General features: G+C 41.1%; 1 protein-coding gene across 1 annotated transcript in view; it reads left to right on the top strand.

Moving 5' to 3' along the window:
* Positions 1-25025, top strand: part of DNAH10 (dynein axonemal heavy chain 10) — a 182728-nt gene that overhangs the window by 5308 nt on the left and 152395 nt on the right. Inside the window, exons 4-18 of the mRNA XM_068244102.1 lie at positions 2375-2483; positions 3590-3705; positions 6950-7175; positions 9216-9373; positions 11206-11436; positions 11526-11716; positions 12793-12991; positions 13193-13387; positions 13505-13675; positions 15080-15256; positions 17505-17678; positions 19310-19479; positions 21659-21810; positions 23609-23770; positions 24651-24858. Coding sequence (XP_068100203.1) covers positions 2375-2483; positions 3590-3705; positions 6950-7175; positions 9216-9373; positions 11206-11436; positions 11526-11716; positions 12793-12991; positions 13193-13387; positions 13505-13675; positions 15080-15256; positions 17505-17678; positions 19310-19479; positions 21659-21810; positions 23609-23770; positions 24651-24858 — 2639 coding nt within the window. The remainder of the gene's footprint in view (positions 1-2374; positions 2484-3589; positions 3706-6949; positions 7176-9215; positions 9374-11205; positions 11437-11525; positions 11717-12792; positions 12992-13192; positions 13388-13504; positions 13676-15079; positions 15257-17504; positions 17679-19309; positions 19480-21658; positions 21811-23608; positions 23771-24650; positions 24859-25025) is intronic.

The raw sequence follows: 25025 nt of genomic DNA, 5'->3' as shown, positions 1-25025 counted from the left end.
TATTTCATGGAGGTGGTAAAATTGGCTAGTGATTGGACAATCAAAAGTGTGTGTGGGTGTACCAGGCTTCAAGGTGACCACTAACGGTACAATTTTCAGCGACGAATCAGCGGCAATCAGATAAATGCAACTGGAAACAAAAAGATATTGTAATACATGAAATATTTCACCATCAACAAACCTATCTGTATGGCTTGTCCATCACAACTGATTATGAGAAACATTTTTCCAATCAACTAGATTGTCATTGAGTGAACACCATTAGGATTGCTTCGTCGATTTGGGACATCAAAAGGTTTGCTTGTTTTTTTGCCAAACTGATTGCGTTTATCTGATCGCTCGGACAATTCTACGCTGTATATTGTACCGTTAGTTACTTTAAGGCAGTGTAACTTTTCCAGAACTATGAATTACCTCAAGTGAAAAGCTATTGATGTAGCACAGCGAAGAGAGGCCCAGAAGCAGGGTCTGTGACTGCACTTGGAAAGCACACCAAGCAGTTTATATGTAATATTTCTACAACTATGTCATTTATAAAGGTCGAGCTTCATCCTTTATTAGTGATGTAACTCTTCTGTGTGTGGGCAGCTTTCTTTATTTGACTTTAGTTTTGCTATGTCACTACTAGCAGTACAAGTCCTCATTCTGGCTGGTACATTACTAGGCCTGGCAACCAAAAGGAGGCATGTGAGCTGCAAACTCCATGGTTTATCTTCAGTCTGTCCAGTGCCTGACATCTGTTCTATTTGAGAATATGATTATGTATTACTGAAGACACCGCAGCCCCACTACAACAGAATAGCCCCACTAATAAGATCTGTTCACAGTTCATTTTCATGAACTAGTTAAGAATGCTGCTTCATACGGCATAGTGGGCAGTGCATGAGAATTATCTTCTTGCAGAAATACTATTGGTATCCAGGATCACAAATACAAGCCTCTTATAAACCCTTTCTGATGATGGTGCCTCCAATTATGTGGTCATTAATAAATGAAGCTTTTTTTTTCTGCAAGGGACATTCCTGGCCCGCGCCTCCTCACTTGCTTGTGCATGCACGGTTCATAAAGGCTTGTAGCTGCATATGCACAAAACATTCCTGGTTATGAAATTGTGATAAAGGAGGCGGGCGGCCAGGACCGAACAGTGTAATGATTAAGGGCTCTGGCACAGGAGACCGGGTTCAAATCTCGGCTCTTCCTATTCAGTAAGCCAGCACCTATTCAGTGAGGAGACCTTGGGCAAGAACCCCTAACACTGCTACTGCATATAGAGCACGTCCTAGTAGTGGCTGCAGCTCTGGTGCTTTTAGTCTGCCAAGAGAAAAGTATGATATAAATGTTCTGGCTGTGACTGTGTCTGTCGTAGCATGCATCCCATTCAGGTCAGCGACTTTAATTAGGTGTGTCAGCGGCAGAAGAGAAGGGACTCAGAGGCAACTGAAGGGCTTCAAAGACTGGGGGGGAGTTAAGTAAAAATCATCTCCTTCTTTTCCTGGTTCAGATGTGTTTTAAAGGGCACAGGTGTTCTGGGCAACTTCACTTCTTCTCTTGCTTCTTTGCAATTGTCCCAGCAACTGGGTATGTTCACAGCTGTGGATTCCAGGGGTAATTTTTTGCCTGGTACACACCATGGAATTTCCCGTCAGATCGACAGGTCGAACAGATAATTTCCCACAGGTCCAATCAGTTTTCCTGCGGATTTTCCAGTCGATTTTGTACATAAGTGATCAGAAAACCGAATGGAAAAACCTGATCAGAAACTTGATAGTACCGATGGGCTTCCGAGTAAGAAGCCACTCAAATTCGTGATTAAAATTCAAGCTGGAAGGAGAAAGAGCACGGTACTGAATTTTGCAACACCTCCAATAGGATGCGTGCAAGACGTTTGAAATGCATAGAAGACAACAAACTTTTAGGTAAGTAACCCCTCTCTCCCAGCCGCACAGCTGAGGCAATTAAGCCTCATTTTAATCACAAATTAGAGTGGCTTCCAACTTGGAAGTCCATCACTATCTGACATGACCTGTCAGAAATGATCGATTCAACCCGTCGATCTTATTGGAAATTGCATGGTGTGTACCAGCATTATCTTTGTGAGCTGTTGGAGCTCTGTCTTGGAGCATTACTACAAAACCATAGGTAACAATTTACATGGCAACACTTATTTACCGTAATTGAAACGCAATCCATGTTGTAACAGTACAATGTTTTACAGCTGATTAAAGCTTATGAAAATTCTGAGTGAACTGTGTCAATGTTGTCTCTATTCAAGTATTCATTATGGTGACTTAGCCTTTCAGTCTCCATTTATTGCAGAAAGTGCTAATTGTCTTATCTTTATAGCATTTTCTCAGTGTCCTTTATGCATTTTCAGAAAACAATTCAGCAGAAAGTTTATCGCACCGTGCTGTATGTTTCATTTAACTCCATCCCTGAGGAGTTTGCAGATAGCAGTACATTGTATTTTCTCCGAGATACCCAAGGTAAGTCACCATGATCAATTGTTAATTTGATGCTGATAATTATTCCGTGAATTAAAAAAAAAAGAAAAAATTGAGATTTTGTACATGTGAATTACTCTCTGCTTGATCAAAACATAGTAAGTTATCTGCTATTTTTTCAGACATATTTTTGTACTGTACTGTGCGGTCATTTCTCAGATACTTTACTGGCACTAGTATATTTGAATGCTTCTCTATAGCCACTAACGTTTTTCTAGATCTGTGTAGGCATTCAGTTGTACAGTTTGTTTCAGACTTTGTGTAAACTCCTTGATTAGTTGATTACCTGGCAGAGCGTGGGTGGTTGCAAGCGGCCCCATCTTTCTCCCTTGATTAGTTGAAAAAAAAAAAAAACACTTTTAAAGTACCTAGTCAAAATCCTTAACATTTTGCAAGGGCTGTGGAGTCAGAGTTGTGGCACTTTTGGGGTACCTGGAGTCGGAGTTGTGGGTTTCATAAAGTTTTTATTCTCTCTGTGCTCTTAGTTTTCAGTCTCTCAGGACAAGGAAAAGAAACTTCTACCCCAGGGGCCCCCTGCAGCTTCTGGGGCCCCCTGCGGCTGCATCCTTTGCAGAGTCTATTGTTACGCCCCATGCTGTCTCCACAGCCCTGCATTTTACCACAGTTTATCACTGCAGTCTTCTCAGAATGATTCAGTCTACACTGCCCTGCAGCTTTGTGGTTAGTCCAGTAGTCTTGTCTAGATATGTAGGGTTCTGTTACTAGTAGGGGCCTAAATTCTACATCAATTGCTTTATACTATTACTTCTACTTATAGCTGTGCGCAAAAATTAAGGGCCAATTATTAACAACATCTTTTTGCCTGCCATTCCCTTCATTGCTGTTGTACATGTATTTGATAAATGATTTGAGCAGCAGTCGGTTAAGCTGTGTGTTGACAGGTGATGATGACATATGCAGACTCGTGTCTCTATCTAATTAAGTTATGCTGAACATATCAATATAGTTGATTTAAAAAGACAACCATAGTTTAGGTACACTTTCAGGGAATGTTAGTAATGACATGAGCATACCTTGTTACTTGTGTCAGTTATATGTGTTCTATTTCTATATTTCTCCATGTACAGAAACAATCCTAGAACCTAATGACATTCAGGAGGCGAATGATGTGATGCCAAGGTTTTTGGAGTATGGAATGCTAAACGGACATCCCCTACTGATGCTCCAACAAGTCCTTTCACAGGTAAAACCTGACAAAACCTTGAGTCTGATGTCTTTGTTCAGTGTAGGTATGACAGTAAAGGCTGTCTAGGCACACAGGAAAGGAAATGAAGAATAACTAAGTAGTGCGGAGCATCTTGTTGTACCTACTATTAAAGGGACTCCAAGCATCTCTCATGGGCATGCCTTTAAGCCAGACGACTTCCAACGAAGTCATGCTATGACCCCTCTGGAGGAGCCTCTTGCAATGACCATGCGTGTCACTTCCTCTTCCTGCTTCATTCAGTGATGCACTTCTCTAACAGAGAAGATAGGGGTGACCCAGAAGTTATAACATAGCCAGGGGCGTAGCAATAGGGGTTGCAGAGGTTGCGACCGCATCGGGGCCCTTGGGCCAGAGGGGCTCCAAAGGGCCCTCCCTCAACTACAGTATTAGCTCTCTATTGGTCCTGTGCTCATAATAGTCACTTCTATAGATACTTTGAATAGCAGTAATCATTAACAGACTGTTCCCCTTCCCCTTCTTGCACCTCTGACACTGTAATTGCCATTGGCAGGTTTTGTGCGCCGTATCAATTGCTATGTATAGAGTGCTTGGGGGGCCCCATTGTAAAACTTGCATCAGGGCCAACAGCTCCTTAGCTACGCCACTGAACATAGCCAAGAAGGCAGCCACGATTTTTAAATTGATATTGAACGAAAACTATTTGGTGTAGAACGGCGATTCAGGTATCAAATGAAAGAGGAGAGCACAAGCTACAGAAAGCTACTACTTTGCAGTACTGGTCGGAGTTTTAAAGCCATACCCATGAGAGGTGCTCGGAGTCACTTTAAGCGGGGTTATCCGTTTACTTGTGCCCTATGTGGTCATTATGTCCACCCCACTCCACCCTGCTCCTGTTTTGTGCTCCATGTGGCCATTATGCCCCCCCCTCTACTGTTGCCACTTTCCTCCAATGCCCCCCAGTAGTGCCTCTTTTATTCCCTGCCTCTCAATAGTGTCATTTTTTTTCCTGGGCCCTTCAATGGTGTTTCTTTTATTTATGCACACCCCAGTAGTCAGTCTTTTCTTTCTGTGCCTGACAGTTGTACCATTTATCTTTATGAGCCTCCAATAATGTTCTCTTTCTTTCAGTGCTGCCGAGCAGTGCCTCTTTCTATCTGTGTCCCTCGGTAGTGCTTCTTTATTTCTGTGTCTCCCATTAATGCAGAGCGTACACATGGAGGAGCATGGCATGCTATGGTGGTGTAAGGCTCACTGTGTGCTCCATTCACAATGCAGCCCTTCACTCACGTCTGATCCACTGGCCTGGGCACTGCATGTTCCCGTTCATTGATCTCCAGGCTACTGGGGGGGGGGGGGGGGCGGCACGTGGGTGCGCGGGAGTGCGCCGAAGCCGGGAGCAGCAGCACAGCAGCCGCCTGGACGTGAGCATCATGTCCAGGCAGCATATATGGTTAATTGACTCTTAATTCCCACCCTTTTAAATTGATATATTTTTTATTTTCAAATGTTAATATGAAGGATAATGGACCAGGATAGAGAGGACCAGTGTGGTTTGAATTATAAAACATATTTTTCTTATGAAATCTTTGTGGTATGCATGACTAGGGGTGTGTTGGGGGTGTGGCAGGGATGTTGCTTAATTGTCCCTCTTTCTTATCTCAATAAGTTGGGCGGTATGTTAAAGAGAACCGTTACAGTATATCACTACAGAATGCTCCTCTGTTTGCACACTCTACACTTGAGGAGGATGGGCATGGTGACATATCATCAGGTTACCAACACTCATTTTACATCAGTCTGCTAGTGTGTGTTCAGATTAAGATGCATTTTTGATGGTATCTTGTTTTACTAATGAACTGAGGTTGTGTGTGGCTTGTGTAAACTACGTGCATATGTTAGAGATCTGTTGCCTGTAAAAAAAAAAAATAGTCTTTTATGATTGGTTTAAGTCAGAGGCAGCCTTACAGGGGGGGGGGGCAAGTGCCCCCTTCCCCAGGCCCTGCACCTGAAGGGGGCCCTGCAGTCTTTCCCACGGCGTTTGCACTGAGAGCCCCGTTCTTGGTCGGCTCATGCTCAGGTGCTGACCCAGCGGCGCATGCGTCCTTGATTGCGTGCCCACGGATGAGAGCGCCCTGCGCATTGACATCATGATTTATGTCATGGACATAGCACTCCCAGCCATGTGCGTGCAAATTACCGCCGACCCAGCGCTGACCACTGCGAGCCTGCGACAATCAAGGACTCAGGAGCATCATATTTTGGAATTTGCTAAACAGGTAAAGACTCTACAATACCACCAACAGAATCAGTCAGCCAGCAAAGTCAGGCCAACAGACACAACACATATCACCCTGTCCCCAGGTGGTGGTGCAGAAAAGGCATGGGGAGCTCCCCAACTCCCCATTCAGCCTAGCACCCATCCCCAGCCAGTCTGGTATACACCCCTAGCCCCAGCTATCCCTAGCTCCCCAGCCAGCTTAGTACCCATTTCCAGTTTATTGGTTGGCTTAGTGGCCTTTAATAAACGTAACTGGTTTCAAATAAGAATAAGGCGTACTACATTAGAAGTGGACAAGCCCGTGAGCATGGTGGTATGGTAGATGGCCTACACTTATGGCTCTAGGCCCCACATATGACGCTCACCCCAGGCCCCAAGTTTAAGTGACATTTCTCCAATCATCATCATACAGATGCACTGGTTAGCTGACTGTATAGCCATTTCTGTTTTATGGAGAGGGGGGGGGGGGGGGGGAGGGTGTAACCAGAAGGAGTCCTGCTGGGAATTTCAGTAGAAACTAGAACAATGGTAGGATTAGTCAATCACTGAAAGAAAACTACTAATGTCATAAAACACTTGTACACACAGATGGTCACTCAAAACTATCGCACAGTATTGTTTTGGGTGATGAAAATCTAATGTGTGCTTAATACTCCTGTATTTTAAGGGTGCCAATGTATGGCAAAGAATGTTATTTTTCAGGTGATTTGGTTTTGCTTTTAATTAGGCACACCAAACATGGCTAATCAATCGAAAGTAATTAATTCTCTTTCACACTACCTCTCTTTCAACACTACCATATTTCTCCTTCAATAAAAATTGAATTATACATTGAATTGAAACTTTTGTATTTTATCAATTTAATAAAATGATCTAGACAACTAGAACACAAATATTTGAGTGACAGGAGTTTGGGCACATAGAAACTAGTTCTAATACACCGTGTATGCTCTTGATTCTGTCCATTCTGCCCATTTCTAGGTTTATATGCCTCTGCTGGCTTACAATCAACATAAAAACAAAGATATCTCCCTTCAAGATGATCTTGGTCATACAGCATCTTCTCAAGATCCAAGTGACAAAGATTCAACAAAGCTTGGAGAAGCAAATGGAGAGTTCATAAGTGTTCAGCTAATTCGAGATGAATTTTTGATGAATATGCAAAAGTTCCTTAATCATGTTCAGCAAACAATGCAGCAATTGGAGGGTAACTGTTTCATACTGTATTTTTTTTTTAAAGTAATCAGGGAATGTTAACTTTTTGAACTGGTGCTCCCATGTGGCATGGTAAGATAAACATGGGTACATACAGTACCAGGCCTACTTAGGACTTGCCTGTGTTCACTTTTTCAGTTAAACGTAAACTTGCTTCCTGTATGCAAATAAGGCAGTCAAACTGTAGTTAAATGCAGCGGCAGCTATTATGAAAACTAAATTGAAACAAAACTCTGTAGAGATCACTTTTAGGCTACTAAGAGACCTTTCACACCAGCTGCGTTCCGTTTTGTTTTTTTAAAAGGCTTGTGATTTTCCAAACGCAAGAACAGTAAAGTTACAATTGGAAAGGTGGGAATGTATTCATACTGAAGGCGTTTTCGATTTTCTAAAAAAGCAATTGTAATTCTGCTGCATTTTTCCTGTATTTCAATTGAGGCTAACATAGTAAAAATTACTAAATGTGAAATACAAAGCGCATTTGAGTTTTTCGATTTGTGGTGTGAAAAAGCCCTTAGACCTGCTGAAAAACAGTCCTGGCAAGGGTCTACTGCCCATTCTTTTCTGAGATCATGTCACTTTTGTGGTGCACTAGAAAGCATAATACTTTCAAGAGCTTACATTTCCATACATCCTAGGTTTTCAACACATGGTACAAATATCTCAGGGGGTAATTTCTTTTGGATCAGGTCATTTGGCACAGGGATTGGCAGGGGTCTAGTAGACGCCTGTGTAAATTATCAATAATCGGGAGTCAGAGGCAGTGATTTTGGCACCTGATGCAGATAGTAGCAGATTGGCTATTACATAGGATATACACTCACCTAAAGGATTAGTAGGAACACCATACTAATACAGTGTTTGACCCCCTTTCGCCTTCAGAACTGCCTTAATTCTATGTGGCATTGATTCAACAAGGTGCTGAAAGCATGGTTTAGAAATGTTGGCCCATATTGATAGGATAGCATCTTGCAGTTGATGGAGATTTGTGGGATGCACATCCAGGGCACAAAGCTCCCGTTCCATCACATCCCAAACATGCTCTATTGGGTTGAGATCTGGTGACTGTGGGGGCCATTTTAGTACAGTGAACTGGTTGTGATCACAGGACTGCCGCATACTTGATATTTTTTCCCTTTTCACACCATTCTTTGTAAACCCTAGAAATGGTTGTGCGTGAAAACCCCAGTAACTGAGCAGATTGTGAAATACTCAGACCGGCCCCTCTGGCACCAACAACCATGCCACTCTCAAAATTGCTTGAATCACCTTTCTTTCCCATTCTGACATTCAGTTTGGAGTTCAGGAAATTATCTTGACCAGGACCACACCCCTAAATGCATTGAAGCAACTGCCATTTGAGTGGTTGATTAGATAATTGCATTAATGAGAAATTGAACAGGTGTTCCTAATAATCCTTTAGGTGAGTGTAATGGTTGCAACCAACCCTAGATGATTGGCTACCATTAGCAGTTGTTTGGGCTCCTGGATTATTGTTAGAAATTGAAATGGAGGGTTTGTGTGAGATTGGGGGCCGGGTTAGTCACTAGTAAAATGATTGTTAAGATAAGTTACCAATAATTTTACTAGAGGCACCACTTGACTCGCGCCGCTACACGCACTCAAATTTTCTACTTGATCTTGTCAGTAAATCTATTGTACTAAGTTTCGAGATGGAAAAAAATAAAGCATTTATAAATTGTTTGACTCATAAATAAATAAGTATTTATGAATGATTAAACGTATCAAGGAATGTTTGAAAAGCATTTCTAAACAGCTATGGAGTACTCCTAAGCAATATATATTTGTCATGGGGTGGGTACTTGAGATGATGTTGCTCACAACACAGTCATTAATAAAGGGGTGCATGCTGTTATAATGTTAAGAAACACTACCATGAGAATGAAAGACAATATATGGAGTGCTTTCTGTGTCCTTCAAGATCCACTGAAAGCAGTAGTTCTTCATTACTACTGAACATAGCTGCTTAAAATTGAATAATATTTTTCTATTTATATACATATATTTTTAGGAGAAATAAAGTTAGAAATGCCAGATGTGAATCTTGACCTTGAAGCAACCATGCTGGCATCTGATCCAGCTGCTGTTGAAAAACTTGAACAGTGTTTAATGAATTGGCAGACACAAATGGCGGCAGCTTTGGAGGAACTACTACAGAAGAAACCTCAGGTATCATTACTTTGTTTACACACTGTCTCCTCTTTCTGTGGGCTGCCGTTGGATTGCTATGCAGCCATGCATTCATAGCAAGCATGTGAAACTAAAGACTGCACAATCATCCATGAGCTACACTTTATTGACCTTGTTTATGTTGCACCACCGATTACAGTTCTTCTCTTCTTATCAGTGGTCTGCACAGGCTGTTTTTAGCTAGATGCAGAGGCTGGCATAGTTTTCCAGTTGCTTAAATATCGGATGTCAGCTGCTTATTAGCAGCAGCTACTTGATCTAAGCTTTAGCTTGGAGCTTTGCAGCATGACAAAGGTATACTAGAGTAGTGCTATCAGCTGAAGGAAGGAGAGTTGTTGTGATGGGCTGCTCTGTGACTTACTGTATAACTTGTGGCCACCATGAGAAGGGCTTGTACAACATGGAGAGAAGAACTTGGATTTCTAGGGAGAACACTTAACTGCGGCCGGTACCCCACTATTGGCCGCCTCCCATAATAGCACCCAATATGCTTCCCCACCTCATAATAGTGCCTCCGATTTGGCATTTTGCTCCATTGTAGTGTTCAGCATCGTGGTGTTTCTCCCATTACAGCCCCCCTTTAGATTACTACATTATAATGGTGCTATTTTTGTCTGCAGTCTTTTTGGTCACCCCGTTGTTGGGATCTCCCCATTATATTAATGTTCTCTCCCCATTACAGTGTCTTACATTGTGTTTTTCATGATAGTGCTCCACTAGTTATAGTGCTCGCATTATGGTGCTTTAGCCTCTTCTGCAAAGTAGACCATTAAATGTGCTGGATTTGGCTATTAAAAAACAGAAAACCCAGGCTATTAAACTCCCTTGTTCACCGCTCCAGAGCTCCTCTACACCTCCACACTGCTATTATGTGCTCTGTTTAATGGCACTATGACACATACCTTAATATCCCTGAATGGAAGAGGAGACAGCAGCACAACAGTGTGTGAAAAGGTGTCCTGGATCTGGTTACCTCTAGCATATACCAAAACACGCTTTGCATGGACTGAAGCTTCCACAAGATTAGCAGGACTTTGCCATATGTTGAACTCAGGCTCCATATTTGTCATGCATGATATAGTCACCTATAGACAACTAGGGCTATGGAGTCGAGGATTTTTGGGTACCTGGAGGCGGGGTCAGTGGTTTCCTAAACTGAGGAGTTGGAGTTGGATGATTTTTGTAACCACTCCATAGCCCTGCGAGGGGTGTGGAGCCGGAGTCAGTGGTTTCATAAACTGAAGAGTTAGAAGATTTTTTTGTACCCACTCCATAGCCTGCAAGGACTGTGGAGTCGGAGTCGCTGATTTCATAAACTGAGGAGTCAGATGATTTTTGTACCCACTCCATAGCCTGCAAGGACTGTGGAGTCGGAGTCAGTGGTTTCATAAACTGAAGAGTTAGATGATTTTTTTGTATCCACTCCATAGCCTGCAAGGACTGTGAAGCCAGAGTCAGCGGTATCATAAACTGACGAGTTGGATGATTTTTCTACCCACTCCATAGCCTGCAAGGGCTGCGGAGTCGGAGTCAGTGATTTAATAAACTGATGAGTCGGATGATTTTTGTACTGACTCCACAGCCCTGCAGATAAGTCATTCTCTTTTTTTTTGTTTTCATAACCAAAGCTTGTGTGCTTTCTGAACAGTTGCTGTTGGCCACAAACACACTATCTTTTAAGATTCATTTATGAGACCCAATATTTTCTCATGATGACTATCTTATGACACACTTTGTTATACAGTGAGTTATTGGAATGACAATGAATTAAAAGTAATGAGAGTCTATAAAATACTTTCAATTGTTTTCAGGGAAAAGGCCCTCTTGCTGAAATAGATTTCTGGCGTGAACGCAATTCCACATTGAGTGCACTTAATGAGCAGCTGAAGCTCCCCACTGTGAAGAAGGTTCTGGATGTGCTGTCCATTGCAGATCCGGGCTTAGTGCAGAATCTGGACCTGACTGTGTCTGAGCTAACAAAGTACCATGTAGAAGCTGCTGACAATGTTCGATTCCTCACCACACTAGAACGGCATTTAAAGGTGAGTCTATTATATAGCAAAACATCAGCCTCAAACATCATATTGTTTATATTCTGCTCAAAATCTGCTTGTGCTCTGTTTTTTTGTAGAATCTAACACATGGTACAGGTTTTAATGTAGTCCTGGAAACTATCCCACCCATGATGAATGCACTGAGAATGGTATGGATCATTTCCCGCCATTACAACAAGGACGAGAGGATGGTCCCTCTAATGGAGAGAATTGCCTGGGAAATTGCAGAAAGAGTCTGCCGAGTTCTTAACATTCATACTTTGTTTAGGTAACTTACAGAACAGTATTTGGTGGACAAAGTTCTTATAGTGTTGGGCTTAAGTTGGCACAGCTGCACGATTAGTAGCTTTACCCATAAATCCATTATTGCCGGGAACAGCTGTTGCCAACTAGGTACACTTTTGTCAATATAGAAAATGAACATTGCTCATTACAAATAAAAAATATGTTTTTTTCTTTCATCAATAAAGCAAGAATAATTGTACATGGTACCTATAACTATTAATAAGAAATAATATTCCATTTATCTGTCCACACTGATATTACCCTGATTACCCAGAGCACTGTTCTATTCAGTACGTAATACGTATGCACGGCTTACAAGGACATAAAGGAATGATTTACATGACCCAGCCCTCTGTCCTGAAGTGCATTGTCCACGTTGATTTTTGAATAAGTGTGAACCTCCAGTTAAATCCCAACACCGGTAATGTTTTTTTATTTATCCCTTGCCCCTCCACATCTACTAAACTAGAAAGAGCACTGAAATATTACAAAAACAACAAAATACCTTTATTTTAGTTGAAGCAGTGAGGGCCACATTATACTTGTAGTTTTCCAGTGACCGGACAATTCTCCCCAGTACACTAAGAGTGCTGTCTTGACCAAACTCTCTGCTTCCTTACTGGCCATTCAAGTTTACAACTTGACAACGTTGGCAGAGTGGTCAGTTGACAGACTAGCTATGTTCTCTCCCACCTTCTGATTGTGTGAGGTAGTCAGCAGTAGTTTGCCTTCCCTAACGCAATGAATTGGGGCCTAGTGGACCCAGATTTTCTTTTATACGCTCAACAGCAGTAACCTTTGGCTGTTCCAGTCACAATTGGAGTATTTGGGGACTTTTTTGCAATGTAAAAGTGCTAAAGTGGGAAAATGAAGATGGTATAGGGGCCATTTTCACCCCAACCTGTGTCAGAAATTTGAATTCCCCATTTTTTATAATTTGGTATCCATGTGTGTGGGTGTTTTTATGTGTGTATATTGTTAAAGGACTTATGGGAGGAGAGGAATATCTAAAGACTGTTTTTTTTTTTTTTTTGTTTGTTTCTTTTTTTTTTTATGCAGAGAGAATAGAGAAGCTGCAAAGAAGAAGACTCTGGAGGCTAAACGCACCTTGGAGCTGTGGAAAAGCAGCTACTTTGAAATTCGTGCCAAGATAGAGGCCTCTGGAAGGGATCAGCGTTGGGAGTTTGATAGAAAACGCCTTTTTGAGAAAACCGACTATTTGGCCTCCATTTGCCAAGATCTTTTTAGTATATTGCAGGTACTGATACGTTTACTATTATTATCTAATCTTAATGCATGTTTTCTTTTTTTAAGGCGACGTAAACTTACTTTAGTTTATTTTTTCTTTTCTTTTCAAAGGCACTAATCTGATTTTTTTTTTTTTTGTAGCAATGTACTGGTATGTTAACGTTTGCCTGTATACATTTTAATCATGTGTTTTGTATGCTCAATTACGCAGGTTCTTGAGGAGTTCTACAACATTTTTGGTGCAGAGCTAAAAGCTGTCACAGGAGATCCCAAGAGGATAGATGATGTCTTGAATCGAGTTGACGGTCTTATCAAACCTATGGAAAACCTGAAGTTTGAACCGTTCAATATAAAACATGCCCACCAGTGGAAGATTGTCATGGATGACTTTAAAAATGAAGTTCGGGTATGTGAAATCTGTTTCCTGTGCACAGACTTCTGAGTTGGTTCCATGCTAGGGTAATGACACATCAAATACATTCTGTTTGAAGGTTGAACAATGACATGTTACTTTTATGTACAGGCTATTGAAGGAGAGGCCATCAGCTTTATTGATGAATCATTCAAAACACTTCGTTCTGCAGAAGCTGCGTTTGACATGTTACTGAAATTCAAGCACATCCGTTCACGAGAAGCTATTAACAAGCAAATGATGATGAAATTCAATGCTATCCTAGAGCAATACTGTAAAGAGGTATGCTGGAGTATATAGTGTTTAAAATAAATAAGTGTGCTTAAAATAAATTAAAGAGGAACATAAGTGAATTTAACCCTCTCCCGACCGCCTAACGCGGTGGTGGGAGAGTGGCGCTCTGGGGACTGCCTAACGCCGAATGGCGCTCGAGTGCGCATTCCCTGCTGTAAACAAAGCAGGGCCACACAATCAGCCTGCCAGCTGCTATCGGAGCTGGCAGGCTAAAATAAAGAAAAAAAAGCCAATAAACATTTGTACAGCGCAGCGATGTACAGGAGACAGCCTTGTCACTTAACTGTCCCTTCCAACTGCTCACAACCTGATGCCTATGTATGGGTAGTGTAGTGTATGTATCGTTGTCTAGGGCTAATTTGGGGGGGGGGGGAATAATAGAAATCAGGAGTTTTTTTTTTTAAAGATAATCTTTTATTAATTAAAAAGAAAAAAAAAAGAAAGAGATTGTAGCAGCAATCAGAGACCACCAAAAGAAAGCTCTATTAGTGGGAAGAGAAGGAGGTAAAATTCATTTGGGTGGTAAGTTGTATACCTGAGCAATAAACTGTTAAAGCTGTGAAGTGCTCAATTGTAAAAAATGGCCATAGGGTGGTAAAAACCTGTGGTCCTCAAGAGGTTAACTTAATAAATAAAAAACCTATTTCTTTACATCTTAATTTAATCAGTCAGTTTTTTTCCCATTGTACATTTTTTCCTCACCCTGATTTACATTGTTAAATTTATCCCAGGTGGCAACACCTTTACTGCTGGCAAAGTACATGAATGCTGGATATGCAGTATGTTTGCTGTGTGTTCTGAAGTGAGCAGAAACAACACATGAGAAGAATTTGTGACATCATAGCCTAGACTGACATCACTGGAAGGGTGGGGTTACATGCTAATACATAGCAATATATGGATATAGGAAGTGTTTTTGATACTTAAGCCATAATTAAAGTAAAATTGGGTATCCTGAATAGTGTATTACATTCTACTATGTGTCATTATGGTACCTCTTTAAAATGAGGCCCCGATCAAGAATTTACTTTACCGCTGTGTAAAAAAGAAACTCCACCTTTATTGAAAAACAAGAAAAAAACCCATAAAAATAATAATTTATATTTCAATCTGCAGTCAGTCTTATACATAGTGAATCGGTGGTTGAGATTTTTTTTCCTCAAGTGTAGAGGATCTCATCACTTATGTCACTTGCAATGTGCCACCCACGGTGTTTCTGGCAGCACACCAGACACTCCACATGCAGGAAACAATGTAGACAGGTACCATCTATTTGCTCATTTTCTCGGACATTCTAAGTTTGCTGCAATGCATGCATAGGTTAAGACAGCATTTTAACAATCCTACTACAAATATTATATTTTGTTTTCTTTTCTGTTTTTAACATTGCAGGTTGATATAGTGAACAACCTGTTTGTGAAAAATCTGGATAATCCTCCTCTGTACAAGAATCATCCTCCAGTTGCTGGGTCTATATACTGGGAAAGATCTCTTTTCCACCGAATCAAGCATACAATCATCCGCTTCCTGGAAATGGAAGAGATGTTGTCTTCTGAACGTGGAAAGATAGTAAGTTATTTATGGTAATAACCAGGAGGAATTGCTGCATACGGCTTATACTACTTTGAAAAATCTGTTATAAAAGCATCAGCCTGGCCACAAATTAAAATAAAATTCTTGTTATATTTTACCATCAAATGTTACTAATTTATATGGAATCCATCGTAATGAATGAGCAATAACTCCAACTCCTTTGCATGAGGGCTGTTTCTGACTTTGTTATTGCCTGACTTGAAGCAAAGCTACCTAAGGTAAGCACAGAGGTATGTCCATGCTGGATCCACATACCTTTGTGTGTTGTTGGTTCCTTTCCTCATTCCCCCTGGTCCCTGTAATCACCCTATGAAACTTTGACTTTTGGCTAAAGTCACATTTTCAGATAAGAAGAGGCAGGCTTGCCACAATGTTCCTTCATATCACTCTCCCATTCCTTCCCATTCCCACCCATTAAGAGGAGGAAATGGGAGGGTGATAGGCCGGAACATCACATCAAGCCTGCCTCTTCTTGTCTAAAAATTTGACTTAAGCCAAAAGTCAGATTTAAAAAACTTGCCTTGGGTCAGGTATCCTTCAAATGTGTACTGATGTAGGTTTTCCCGATACTCATGCTCAGTCTGAGCAGTGTTTTTAGGGCCTTAATGTTCACCAAAGGAAATTAGGGTTGTTCAAACACTGTTCCAAGCATGAAGGGGCTTCTTGTGCTCTTAGAATTAGAAATAGCAGAGTTGTTGTTATGGTACACCAAAAAAACTATTTGTAATGCTTGTGTGCATAAGCAATACTGTCTGTTTACAAATCACAAGTGTAATGCTTGGGTTTTATACTTTGACCACCCAGAGCAACAAGGCTGGTAGCTGAATAATGGAAGAGGCTACACAGGCTGCCCAGAGCAACTGCAGCTCTGGGCTTCCGATATCGCTACAAATAAGATGCAATGGCAGCGCAGTGCGATGTTACGCTGCCTTAGCTGTAGCAAGCATTCAGACAGGTACAATACAGTACTATAGATTGGAGCGTAACTAGTAGCAACTGCAGCTCACAGTCACGTCCACAGAAGCAGAGCAAGCAGGCTAACAAAAGTCACCAGCAAGCATCCACACAGGCAAGACTACAGGAAAGAACGTAACTAATAGCAACACAACTATGCTAGCTAAGCACGGGTGATCACGATAAGCGCAACCTACTGAAATGTGCTAAACAGACTAGCTAACACAGTAACTGAAAAATCTCTGTGGCTCGAATAAAGAAAATAACAAACGACTCAACTAATGGATAAATATATATTACCAAGTCTGCAGATATATTTATCAAGAACTAGCTAAAGCATAAGTAATAAGGTCACATTGAACTACAATAACAAAACTATACAGAATAGCACAGTGTCCAGCAGACCAGCATAGTGATCGCTATGATGGGCAAGGTCTAAAAGGGGAGACAGACTTTTATGCCGGCATTGACCAGTGGATGCAAGCATGCAAATCTCCACACAGCTTAATGGTAATCATTCAATCCTGAGCTGGCTTGATTACCATTTGCTAGCTGGTTGTGAATGCAAAGGACTCTCATAGGAAATACATGCAGTATTATGTAACAACATGCCTGCAGGAAATCCAGGGCTATCTGGCCGCAGCTCAGCTGTAGTAAGCAATTGGTGGAATTGAATCCTGAGCTGCCCAGAACTGCAGAGCACTTGCAAATGACAATGTGACTCATTGCAAATGCACAACCGAATGCAAGCAGACAAGCCAGAACTGTCCGTTTGCAGCTCCACTGCAACGGACAGAATACACTACAGGAGGGATCCTTTATTACTCACACCCAGTCTTATTCCAAAATAAATACACTTTTGCAGACATGGACCCCAGGCACTACTCCTTAAGGGATTTTCTTCTTAGGTACTCAGCACTGGTAACTTCTCATCAGATTTGCCATTTTTACATTTTCTACTTGTCTCTTCAAAAATGGTATGACAAAAGGAATTGTATCCTTTTTGACAATTCTATTTGTTGGCCAACTTAGGAAAGGCTGTCTCATTGCTCTAGAAACGGTGCATGCGGTCGCTTATGGAGAGTGGTTTTATTCTGAGGGAGTATTTTGTTTTGTAAAAAAAAAAAAAAAACAGTGGTTGAAGATTGAAAACAGTGGGTGCTAATGTAAAGCAAAAGTGGAACAAAAAGGTGGTTTACTAAAGTGGAAAAAATGGCAGTATAATGTGAACCCAGTCTCATAGTGTGTGTGTTTTGTTCTGCTTTTTCAGGCAAAGGCAAAATACTTAGAAGTAGCACGAAGAATGAAGGAGTATGAGGACAAGAAATATGAAGCCTGGAAAGAAAGCACAGATCAGATCTTGCCCGCTCTGCTAAAAAGGAATTTACTTCTTAACACTAGTATACAGAATACTGTTAACCAGGCAAGCTCTGCTACAGAAATGGTAACTAAAGATATTTTTTTCATATAAAGTGCCATAATACATATTTGTTATTATTTCTGAATTAAGATGTCTGTCAATATGGATGCAGTGCCAAGTAAGGGTAAGGCTGCATTATATGCAGAGTTACTATCCTCTCCACCACATCAGTTTTGAAAAGCAAGACTGCACAGAGCTCTAACTTCAGCTGCTAATAACCATTACCCCATTATTTTACTACGGCCTAACCGAAATTTACTCTTACATGACCTCCCCCTCTCGAAGCACAATCCTAACCATCCCACTCCCAATACCTAACCCTATTTGACCTCACTCCCTCCCACTACTGCCTAACCCTAACCAACCCCCCCTCCACCACCAATGCCTAACCCTAACTGACCCCCCCCTCCCACACACACACACTCACACTGATACCTAACCTTAAACAGCCCCCTCCTCATTTAATAGTTTCAAAATCACACACAAACATTTCTTAAAAGAGAGCAGTAAAATCGCAAAGGCTGTATTCACACACACACACACACACACACACTGCCTTGTGTTACATGCACTACGCATAAGGTGCAAAGAGCCGTTTGCGATAGCATACAAGGTTACCAATGCAGAAACAATTTTAGCATTCAAGATGCTGTAGTGATCATAAGATGAAAAAAGCAGCTATAGCGTGTTCAAGACAAAAGTCTAACACATGGAAATCCAACATTGCCACAGCAAATTCAATTTATTTTCCCAACTTCTATGCAAATACACCAGTTTCTTAAATGGGAGGAATTGATTTACTCTGTTTCCACTGTTTCCACTCATCATTGGTCAGACAATCGGAGGCCATCCAGTTGTGGGTAATTACCAACGCACAAAAAACAGAGACTCTCGGATAAAAGACTTGTCAACCTGAGGCACACTGTCATCAAAAAATACTCCAATGAGACACATTTGGGGGGATTTAGTGACAGGGCAACCCATTTGATCATGTAGGATGGCCACCACTTTTTGTTCTAGTAGTTGTCAACTGGGAGTCATTTCCATATCCTATGGAAAAGAGAGGGTTCTGACTGGTTACATTAAGGACAGTCTGAAGAAGTATTAGCTAAATAATTTAGCTACCCTGCCAGGAGTTAGATACACCTGGTGTAAAATGTCTTTCAACAATGCAACAAGACTCTTTTTTTCAGCAGAGTGAGCTAGTTGGGGTCCTTCTTGAGATTATGATAACACTTCTCCCCTCAATTTCTCACCCCCCGATATATATAGATTAATGCAGGTATGAATAGGAATCTGGGTGTCATAATTATCTGCTCTATTTCTCCAATGCTGGTCCTTGTGGTCTTCTATTCACATCCTTCTCCCTTTCTTCCTATTCATTGTGTGGTTGTTAGTGTTGTGGAAGTAGTTTGAGATATGCTACAGGGAAATATTGCCTCTGATGCAAATGGGAGATATGATGAAGATATTTCAACCAACTATTGTTCAATTAAAACTTAAATAGTCAGTATTCTGGGTTTTTTTTGTTTTTTTTTCAGTCTACACCTGATATGCTATCCAAAATGAAAATGTTATTTGTTAAATTGTACTTAGAAGGTTGTTCTTTGCTTCTTGTGGGAAAAACTAATTCTGTTCCCAATTTTTTTTTTCAGGATGTTGACCAGCTCAAGATTGATACTGATTACAAACATGTTCACTATGCTGTGAATTTTGCCCCAGAACTGCAAGAAATTATAACTGAGACCAAACACATGGAGCAGCTGGGATTTTTGGTTGGGGAACTTCCTAGAAATGTAGCACTGCAAGAAGACAAATTCTTAAGGTGATCTAGCTTCACAGCAACGCACCATGCTTTAACTTTTACTTAGTTACATAGTTATCTATTAAAAGAAATAAAAAGACATGATTACAAACTGAGCCTCTTGAACCCCATAATTGTTCGATTGATATCTAATTCTTATATATTATTATATTGGCAGTACATATAACATCTTTTTGTTACAAATTATACACAAAGGTCAGATGGGGTTCCTCATGGGACACTAAGCTAATGATGCTGTTTATCGATCTGTTCAACACGCTGTGTGTCGTGTGCCACTCATGGTCTCCTTCATAAGGGATAACATACAGCATATGATGTGTGTTGTCCTTGATGAAGAGGACCTTGCACATCCCCGAAAGAAATGATTATTCCATTGTCTGATGTTTGGGATGGTTCCACCTACTTATGGGTTTCAGCAATCTCTGTTGGTATAAATCATCTCACTGTGCTAAGGGCAACAATATTTGACTCCATAGACATCCGCGCTGTGGGGACACAGACTGCATTAAAATCTTCTGCCACATTCTGACCCTTCCTAGTTTTATGCAAAGCAAAACAGTCAGTTTTATTTATGTCAATTTTAACACAGAACATGTAGAGGCTTCTGTGCTCACACAGTTGCTATGAGTTATTTAGAAGGGGCGCTATTCTACTATCCCTGATAGTAGAATATTTGTAATTATACTGCTATTCTACTATTCTTCACTGTTACCCTATTCTCACACTAACCCTCTCCTAACTACACCTAACACTAAAACCCCACCTACACCTAATGCTAACCTTCCCCCTATATATACTTAACAATAACTCTGCCTTTACCTACAACGATAACCCATCTCCTAGAGTTACCACCCCTACCCCACCTTTCCCGGCGCTTGGCACCTAAATGCCTATTCTGATACCCCAGCACCTAAATTACCCTCACCCACCAGTGTTTAGCTATAATATAGATACAAATCTTAATGGTAATTATGATTCCCTGGCACCTCCAATTCCGGCCCCGCTCCAGCGTTATCCTGAGTTCTATAAGTGAATTCCGGTGCCTAGATTACTTACCAGGCGCTGCCATAGCCGTTAATTACATAGAAGCCCATAGTGACGACCAAAGTACCAGGCGAATCCTCGCACTTATTTTACCTGCTTCAATTACTACAGCCTTGCTTAGATAAGAGCAGAATGTTTAATATACATTTCTATACCTCTCCCAAGATTTTACTGATGTCCTTGACTGTCCTATGCTTTCAGTTTGTTCAGTATTATACATGCCCAGAACATAAGCCTCAATTCCCAATGGGTCTGAGAGAAAAGCATTCTGCTCTCCATAGCAGTCATGCTCATTAGTGGTTTTCATTTTTACAGAAATGTTATTGTAACCAGGATATAGTATATCAATATCCCCATATTAACCTCCTATTAAACCTTTTGGAAAAGTACACTCATTCAGAAGCACTGCATTATGGCATGCTCATTTGTACAGTGCAGTATTTGTGAAGTACAGGTGGAAATTTTTCCATGTAACTGGGGTTTCTTTTTTAGCCTCTGTATAATAATTAACCCGGTGGAGGAATCAAAGAAGTCTTTCTGTGAACCGTAGTTGACATATTCTGTGTTCAGAACTCCTCGTCTTTGTTAGCTCTTCTGCCATCCTCTGAAATGTAATGCATGGTTTTAAGGGCTGCTCTTCTGAACACCTTAGTGGTAGTAAGGTAACCACCCTATCATTCAAGGTGGCTACTATTAATTCCCCAATGATGGTTGTAGCCTGAATATCATTGCTGGGGAAATTGTAATGTTTGGCTACTAGAGGTATCTTATTCAAAGAATAAGAGAACCTGTAGCCAGAGGCAAACTCCCTGAGGAGGTAGCGATAATGTTCTTTACCCACAGGACTGATTTGAACTCTGTGCCCAGAGTTCTACTTCAACCAGAAAATGCGGCGTTGGTTTGAAGGAAACCTGTTCTAAGACACATATAGAAGCTGCCAGGATCACTATGACAGCCAGGAAGCTGGAAATGTTAGAAATATGCCCGTAATTGCAGCCTTTGTATTGCTTTCATAACAGAAAAATGCAATGTTAAACATTTATTTATTTATTTTATTAAGTGCAGAATTTAGTTATGGCACTTGCTTTGTTTGAAGTAAAGCTGATCCTTTCTGATAATTCCAATCCCTTTTTAGGCATGTTGATGACATGAAGAATATGTTTATTTCTTATGAGAAACTGATGGGATCTCTGAATGAGGCTGAGACAAAACTGCTTGACACCCACATACGAGAGCTGCTCAGGGTGTTTCGCTCTGGCTACAGAAGGCTGAACTGGAACTCCTTAGGTAACAAACTTGTAACAGCATAATGATTTCTCGTATTGTCAGTGACGATGCAAATCCTTTCAAGGTTCCACAGAGAAACAAAACAAAATGGATGCCATGCGCTGAGAAGTCCTCCATGAATTTGTTTCTTTGGATCCTTTACCTTCCCTAGCACTTAATCATAGCCAAGCTAAATTGTGGCACCAAGATCACTGCCATGGTTTTCACCTTTAAAATATGAACACTAAACCGAGCTTTAACTGAAAAAAAGTGTTTTATTGCAAGGTATGCAGAAGGGAAAGCCGTTAACAGGCCTGCTACAGTGACAGCCACATGCAATACAAGTGAATGGGAAGAGGACCTCTCTTCAGATAGGTGTAGGTGGATGTCAATGCAGCAGACCACTATGTTGTAACACTTTAAAGGACACCTGAAGTGAGAGGGATATGATGGCTGACTTATTTACTTTTAACCAATGCACATTGCCTGGCTGTCCTGCTGATGCTCTGCCTCTAATATTTCTAGTTATAGACCTCAAACAAGCATGCAGATCAGCCATTTGACTTCATTGAATACATGCTTGCTACAGGTGTGTGATTCAGACACTACTGATGCATGAAAGATCCACAGGATGCCAGGCAACTCGATTTATTAAAAGAAATTAAATATGGCAACTTCCATATTCCTCTCACTTCAGTTGTTGCTATAAATAAATGTAGTCATAAAATACTACAAATCCATCAAAGATGAATTCAATGATGCCTTGTTTTTTCTCTCATACCTTGCTAGGGGCTTCAGAAGTTCTTTGTCTTAGTTATTCAAGGTTACTGTTGGTTGTTGTGTCTCTTCTGTGTCCAGAATCCCCTTTGGGTTGCGTTCATACACACTTCTCACACACCACAACTGTCGCACTAAGCTGTCACTCACAACTGCGCCATCCACACTAAGCTGCCAACTACAACTACACTGCTCACAGGTCCCATGCATACTTACAGCCTTCTGTTAGTATATAGCAGGGGTAGGGAACCTATAGCTCGGGAGCCAGATGTGGCTCTTTTGATGGCTACATCTGGCTCACATACAAATCAGTAGCAGTTGATTCACTAAGCTACACTGCTCAAGCAGCGCAGCTTAGTGTGGCAGCGCAAGTAAAATTTTCAGAGTAGGCATGTTACTGCTGCAGCGTGCACTACTAACTTACTCACGCTCCCCTCAAAACTAACGGCCACTCCAATTGTTCCACTCTGGACCCTGTCAGGTCCAGTGACTTAGGTCAAGATCCCCGCACTTTGATTGGCCCAATAGGCTGCCTGTCACTTGGCAGTCAGCCTATTGGGCCAATGTGCAAGGATCTTGTCCTACAAAGTGAATCAACTCCCAAATCAGCTAGCTAATTGTACAAGCGGTTAGTTAGTATTTCTACTATCTGGCTCTCAGGGAAATTGCTGAAACCCAAGAGAAGCTGAAGACGTGTCTGACACTTCCGCTGCCCAGCGGATCAACTGTGTACACATCACCATGGCAACGGGGGCAACATGGCCCTCTGCTGCGCATGCGCACTGTCCCAGTTTGAAACATATTTTATGGCTCTCAGGGAAATACATTTTAGAATATGTGGTGTTTATGGCTCTCTCAGCCAAAAAGGTTTCTGACCTCTGGTATATAGGATAGGTTGGTGTATTGACTTTACATGCATTGCACTTTTTGTAACCTAACATGAAAAACCATTGGTATGTGCGAGGCCTAAAAGTAATTCTAACAAATCATTAACATAAGTACGGCATAGAATATAATCAATAGGTTTATATTTTTCATTTAGGTATTGCAGAGTATATAAACAGATGCAGCCAAGCTTTGTCAAAGTTTGAATCGCTGGTGCATAAAATCCAGAAGAATGCAAATGATATTGAAAGAAAACTGTCTGCCATCGAAACAGCAAATCTCTTCAAATTTCTGACCAAAAAGTCATCAGATCTACCAGGTAATGTAGCATGACATTTCCATAAAAGTTTTTTTTATTTAGGTATGAATTTTCTACACTCTACATCAACTAGAGAAGGTGAAAGTCAAGCTGAGATGTCAAATAAATGTTCAGTGAGTCTGATTATTTATGCAGGAGTGACTAGAAGCCCTTGTGTGTTGGTACCTTACATGGAAACTGAACTGAGAGGAATATGTACATTACCATTGCTGACTACAACCTAAAATGCTGCGTACCTGGCTGTTCTGACCCTTTGCCTTTTAAACGTTTGGAATCAGTTGAATGTATATGCAGCAGGCATTCTCAAATGCCACTGATGCCAAAATAGCAATATCACTGCCAGGTTGCTGGCATTTTATAAAAAAAAAGATGGCATATTTATCAGTTCAGTTAGGCTCGGTTCCCATCTGTCCCCAAACCATGTGCAGCCAGAGGGAGTAGACATTGTAGTATCCACTCTGATGTTCCGCTGTATTCTGGCTGGTTCCGGGGCAGACGTATTACCACCGTAGTCTATATAGGGAACGCATCCACCTGCCCCTGATTATTGCAGATTGCACAGAAGTATGGCATGCTTGCTTACCGCAACAGACCCAATGGATCCTTTGCAGAATGACAAGTGTAAACGGCTCCTATGTATGAAATGGGATCCGTTCACTGTCAGTTTTGCAATAAGTGGAGAATGGGCAAAAAATGTCCATTTTCTGCTCAAGTGGGAACACTGCCTAACCCTTTATGCAGATGACTGTGGGAACGTGTTAAATTTGGTACACTGAATAATGACTTGCCAGATTGCTTGTTGTAAGTCCACTATCTTCTCCCACTTTCTGTGCCCTCTATATGCACACTTTGTGATAATAATCATTTACTTTCCTCTTAGGTGTAAAAGAGTTCTTTGAATACATAGAGAACGAGCGTGTTAAGGATGCTGAAATCATGGCCAGAAAGTATACCGCCATCGGGTCCATTCTTACAAAAATAGAAGGTCTGGTGGTCAACACCAACACCGGCAAAAATCCCAAAATGGCTCCATACTATGCATACTGGGAGAACAAAGTTTACAACACACTGACAAAGATGGTTTTAAAGTAAGTGGGATACCAGCTCTCTTTGTTCCACATGCATTTGTCACGAATACCCGCATAGATCAAAGGAAGCCATTTTGAGAGCTTATATATTGTTGTGAGAGTATGAAGTATGGTTTACACTACTCCAGAACCAGCCAAAGCTATGGTATATCTGTATAGTAATGGTG

The sequence above is a fragment of the Hyperolius riggenbachi genome, chromosome 1, assembly GCF_040937935.1.
Source record: "Hyperolius riggenbachi isolate aHypRig1 chromosome 1, aHypRig1.pri, whole genome shotgun sequence".
Lineage (NCBI taxonomy): Eukaryota > Metazoa > Chordata > Amphibia > Anura > Hyperoliidae > Hyperolius > Hyperolius riggenbachi.
The sequence above is the reverse complement of the archived record's forward strand: the minus strand, read 5'-3'. Positions and strand labels throughout refer to the sequence as shown.